At 59.7% G+C, this 5,634-nt stretch overlaps 1 protein-coding gene across 1 annotated transcript; it reads left to right on the top strand.

Annotated features, from left to right (window-relative positions):
• Nucleotides 1–3,224: 3,224 nt before the first annotated feature.
• LOC310891777 (PHD finger protein 7-like) lies at nt 3,225–5,292 on the top strand (the record flags this gene model as incomplete). The annotated part of the gene is made up of 7 exons (XM_083854006.1): nt 3,225–3,267; nt 3,595–3,686; nt 4,144–4,268; nt 4,460–4,622; nt 4,713–4,819; nt 4,911–5,024; nt 5,174–5,292. Coding segments are annotated over 7 exons (763 nt in total), but the record flags the coding sequence as incomplete, so codon positions are not given.
• Between the last annotated feature and the right edge of the window lie 342 nt (nt 5,293–5,634).

Here is a 5,634-nt window from a genome sequence, read left to right as displayed (position 1 = left end):
TTTACTCGGGTGGGCAGCCGAGCTCCACCACAACCGCTCTCTCACTCCACCCCCCCCTCCCCCAAAGAGGAAGGGGGAGAAAATACGACACAAAGAGCTCGAGGTTTGAGATGAGAACGATTTAATTAAAGGGAAAGGGAATGGGGAGAAAAAAGAAACAAAAGAAGCAATAAGGCCGCGCGGAAGCACAGAGAGAAAGAAAAAAAAGTTATTCCCTACTTCCCATCAACGAGCGATGTTCGGCCACGTCCTGGGAAGCGGGGCCTCAAAACGCGTAGCGGTTGTTCAGGAGGACAGCCCCCTCCCCCACGAGAGCCCCCCTTTTATTGCTGAGTGTGACATCAGGTGTTATGGAATATCCCTTTGGTTGGTTTAGGTCAGCTGCCCTGGCGATGTCCCCTCCCCATCACTTGCCCACCCCCAGCCTGCTGGCTCTTGGGGGCTTGGAGGGAGTCCTGATGCTGTGCCAGCACTATGCAGCAATAGACACAACGCTGGAGTGATACCAGTGCTGCTCCAGCTACGACCGCAGAGCACAGCACTGTGTGGGCTGCTGCAGGGAAAGGTGACTCCGTCCTAGACAGACCCAACACAGTCACCGAAACCCGCAGTTTGCAGGCCCAGGGGCTCCTTTGTAGGGACCAAGCCCGTTTGTTCAGGGCCCTGAGACTGCTCTCTGGAGACAAAGCGGGCTTCTTATTGCTTACACCCTCACTTTTACGGCCCAGGCTGTCATTTTCAGGGCGCAATGCCTTATTTTTAGGGCCCCCAGGTGCACTGTAAGGTGCAGAGCTGCATTTTTAAGGTGCAAAGCCTTATTTGTGAGGAAAGCTCCCTCCCTCCCCATTTTAAGTTCTATAAATATGAGGGGTTAGAGGGGGGTTGGGTGACGGGAAGGGTTGTGTTGTCGTGGTGGCTTGGGGGCTTACCGTACCCACCCCAGCTAATGTTTGCTCTTTTGTCAGCTTTGGATCCGAAAGTGGGATCTTAACACGGAAAACACAGGGGAGACTTTACTGCTCTCCACATCTACCTTAAAGGAAGTCGTGGGGAGCTAGGGGTCGGCCTCTTCTCACAGACAACTAGTGATAGGACTAGAAAGTATGGCCTCAAGTTGCGCCAGAGGTTTAGTTTGGAAATTAGCGGTGGTTTTCTCGGGTGGGCAGCCAAGTTCCACCGCAGCCTCTCTCTCACTCCCCCTCCTGAACAGGAAAGGGGGAGAAAAAACGATACAAAGGGCTCAAGGGTTGAGATAAGAATGGGGACATCGCTCAACAATTATTGTGACAGGCTAAACAGACTCACAGAAGGGAGACATTAAGAATTATTCCTATTACTAACAAGCTAGAGAAGTGGGAAACAAAAGACAGAAACCCAAAACACCTTCCCCCCATCCACCCTCCTCTACCTCTTTAACCAAGCGGAGCAGGGGAATGGGGGAATGGCGGTTGTGGTCAGTCTGTAGCACTTTGTCCCTGCCGTTCCTTCTCGGTCACTCTCTTCCCCTGCTCCAACGTGGGATGCAGTCGTTCCCAAAGTGATCCTGCGTGGGCTTCCCACAGGCAGCAGCTCTTCAAGAACTGCTCCAGATACGGGTCCGTACCACGGGGTCCATCCATCAGGAGCACACTGCTCCAACCTGGGTCCCCCACGGGCGGCAGCTCCTGCCAGGTCACCTGCTCCTGCGTGGGCTCCTCTCCACGGGCTGCGGCTCCGGCCCGCAATCTGCTCTGGCGGGGGTCCTCCACAGGCTGCAGCCTGCTTCAGTGCAGGTCCACCTGCTCCACCGTGGCCTCTTCCACGGGCTGCAGCGTGGAACCCTGCTCCACCGTGGTACTCCGTGGGCTGCAGGGGGACAACCTGCTTCACCATGGTCCTCACCACAGGCCGCAGGGGAACTTCTGCTGTGGTGCCTGGAGCACCTCCTCCCACTCCTTCACTGACCTTGGGGTCTGCAAGGCTGTTTCTCACTCCTCTCTCTCTCCCAGCTGCTGTTCCGCAGCAGTTTTTTCCCTTTCTTAAATATGCTCTCACAGAGACGCAAACAACGTCGCTTATTGGCTTGGCTCTGGACAGCAGCAGGGCCCTTATCTAAAATGGGGCAGCTTCTGGATTCTTCTCACAGAGGCCACCCCTATGGGCCCCTGCTACCAAAACTTGCCAAGTAAGCCCACTACAATTTCTTCTCAGAAAGAATAGTCAGGAATTGGAACGGGTTGCCCAGGGAAGTAGTGGAGTCACCTGGGGGTGTTCAAGGAAAGGTTGCACATGGTGCTTAGGGACATGGCTTAGTGGGTGACATTGGTAGTAGGGGATAGTTGGACCAGATGATCTTGAAGGACGTTTCCACCCTTAATGATTCTACGATTCTGTGATTCTAATTAGGAGGCTTTGAACCCTGATGGTGAGAGTTGGCGAAAGGAGTCAGGGCTCAGACTGGACTGTCAACTGCAGTAAAGACGATTAAGACCGCTGGCTTTGTAACGTCTCTTGCTGATGTCTGGGGGAAGACAACGAGCTCTGGTCTCACCCTGCTCTCGAGAAACTCTGTAGGAGAAGGACGTGAGGAGGGAGCAAGCTGTGACCCAAACGCCAGGTGTCCTGCGGCTCTCCCGGAGGGCGGCAATGCTGGCCCAAAGGTGCGGTGCAGGCGCCGCCACTCCAGGGCTGCAGCCCTGTCCGAGGGACATCTCCGCTCCTGCCTGTGGCACGGGGAGCGTTGCCAGCAGGCCGAGGGAAGCAATCCTTCCTCTCCGCCGCGTGTCGCGGGACCCGGCATTTGAGCCTGTGCCGGCTGCAAGAGCGGCCACCCTCTTGCTTGGGTGCCGAGGGCCCAGGCCCCAGCGTGGCACCTCCAGCCACCCCTGTGAGGCGGGGGCTCTGTCACAGCGGGTGCCAGGTAGCTTTGGGCGTCCCTGCCCAAACGGGGGGCGTGCGGTGGTGATGTCACAATGGCTGGCCATGGCGACCCGCGGGGGCGAGGAGCATATAAAAGGCTGCTGGGCTCGGGCCGTGCCTCAGTGCGATTTGGTGAGTTGGGGAGAGGGCAGGGAGGAGGGGGCTGCCGGGGGCTGCCGAGGGAGGAGGGGTTGCACACCTCGGGCCGTGCTGCAGACTCACCCTCGTCCTGCTTCTCCCTCAGGGTCGGCAGAGGAGCGTGTGGAGGAGAAACCCCGGCACCGCTGGGGCAGTGACTCTCCAAGTGCTCGCTGTCCAAGTGCACCATGTCTGAAATGAAGCGGAAGGCTCCCGACTCGAGGGAGCAAGGTGAGAGAAAAGTATCCCGTCCCACAGGAGGGCGGGGAGGGGCTGGGAGGGCTGCCTGTGGCCGAGAGGGGAGGCAGGGGCAGGCAGGGGCTCCCCAACCACCCCGGGGCAGGGCCCCTCTGCTCCTTGGCAGGGGGGGCCCAGGTCGGGCTCTGGGTGCCTGCTGGGACCCTTGTGCCTGCTGTGCCTCCTTCCCCTCCACAGCCTCTGGCCCTGCCCATCAGCCAGCATGGCAGGGACAGAACAGGCCCTTGGGGACAGTCCCTCAGGGACACCTGGCCCCGCAAAGGTGCTCAATGGCTGTGCCATTTGCTCTCTCCCCTCCAGCATGCATGCTGTGTGGCCGGGCAGATGCTGACCCGAACATCTGCGGCCCCATACACAAAAGGAATGGACTCTGTGCCCACACGTTTTGCCTGGTGAGTTCCCCCAGGGTTCCCGTCAGCATCCCACCAGGGACGGTCCCTTCAACTATGACCCCTAACGAGATCCTGCTTTTTTCCATTCTATAGTTTCTTGCGAATGGCCTTTATCAGCTTCGATCACTACACGTCGGAATTTTGGGATTTTTACTGAAGGATATACAGCACACAATCAAGCGGGCATCCCAGAAGGTGAGGACCTGATGGGAACAGGGAGGTTTGGGCCAGGAGATGCTCCCGCGAGCTTAGCCTGGACCCCAAGGCAGCAATCCCAGCCTTTCCAACCTGCTCCGGGACAAACTGCTGCTCTGGCAGACGAGCCTTGTCCGCCAGGGGGGTCTGCAGAGCGTGACCCAGCAGCGCCCGCACCCTGTGCCCTGCCCTGCCCAGCGGTGTGGGGCCAGCGGTGGCGGCATCGAGCCTGGTGCTAATGGGGCTGCTGTGTTCTTTTCAGCAATGCTTCGTTTGTGGCGAGCGAGGGGCCACCATCACCTGCACGGAGACAGGCTGTGAACGCAGCTTCCATCTCCCCTGCGCCTCGGAGGGAGAATGCGTCACCCAGTTCTTTGGGCAGTACAGGTAAGGGCTGCCAGCAGCAGCCAAGCAAGAGAGGACCCCACGCTGGTGCTTCCCAGCAGCCTGGCAGAGCCGGAGGCAGCGCCAGAGCCTGGATGGGCCTGGGGCTCCTTCACGTTCCTCTGCCCTCCTCGCCACAACCGCGGCAGGCCCAGCACTTCTCACCTTGCCCTTCCCTTCCCTCTCCCCGCCAGGTCCTTCTGCTGGGAGCACCGCCCTCAGCAGGCAGTGCAGGCAGCTCCGGAGCAGGACACCATCTGCATCATCTGCATGGACCCTGTGGGGGACAGCAAGTCCTACCACACCATGGTGTGCCCAGCCTGCAGTCACGCCTGGTTCCACCGGGGCTGCATCCAGGTAGGAGCCCTCCCCTCACCCTGCGCGCACGGCAGGTGCTCAGCAGCACCAGGGCCCGCTCACCTCTCACCGCATGTGTTTCTTCTGCAGGGACAAGCTGTGAGTGCAGGCATTCTCTACTTCCAGTGCCCCATCTGCAGAAACCAGGTGGAGTTCCGTTCCGAAATGGCCATCATGGGGATCCGAATCCCAGTCAGGTTGGTGTCCCTCTGCCCTGCTCTCTAGACACGAGGGCACAAGCGCTGTGTATGGCCAGGGACTGGACAATTTCCCTCCCTTCTCTTGCAGAGGACCAACCTGGGAGGACGGCAACGCCTTTGCATCGCTGCAAGAGAGGCACCAGCGCTGTGATGTCAGCGAATGCCTTTACCCACAAGGCAGGGAGCAGGCGGAGGGACAGGGGTGAGTTGCCTCAGCAGCCATCTGGGGCTCTGCCCACGTCCTCAGCCTCAGCACATGCTGGGGGAGCCAGGACAGAGCACAAGGGATGTGCCAGCCACTCCCTGGCTCAGACACTTTGTCCTCACACCCACAACTCTTTGCTTCCCCAGGCCCTGGCAGCTGCTCCTGTGCCGCTCCTGTGCTGCCGAAGGCACCCACCGGCGCTGCTCCAACTTGACCAACAGCACAGGCACCTGGGAGTGCGACAGCTGCGCTGGCGTGGGCACTGGTAAGTGGCAAAGGCCTCATGCTGCTGGGCTGTGGCCAGGCCAGGCCTGGCTGCAGGAGCTCAGGGCAGTCTTGCCAGAGTCTCTCTGACCCTGGACGGGTCAGAGCCTCTACTGCCGTGGGTCTGGAAGTCCATCCCACTCACCTTCCTGTCTCCCCTTACAGCCTCCAGTACCAATCTGGGGCTCGCCGGCCCCAGCACCTCCAGTCCAGAGGTTCTGGGGCCCTCCCGTGGCTCCCCAGCACCCGAAAGGAGCAGCCTCAGCAGCACCAGCAGCCAGGCAGCACCGGGGCCATCCCACAGTTCCCAGGAGACTGAGAGGAGAAGGCCAGGGACAGAACA

This window comes from Anser anser (genome assembly GCF_964211835.1).
Source record: "Anser anser genome assembly, contig: HAP1_SCAFFOLD_807, whole genome shotgun sequence".
Lineage (NCBI taxonomy): Eukaryota > Metazoa > Chordata > Aves > Anseriformes > Anatidae > Anser > Anser anser.
Note: the sequence above shows the minus strand (reverse complement) of the source record. Positions and strands in the feature narration are given on the sequence as shown.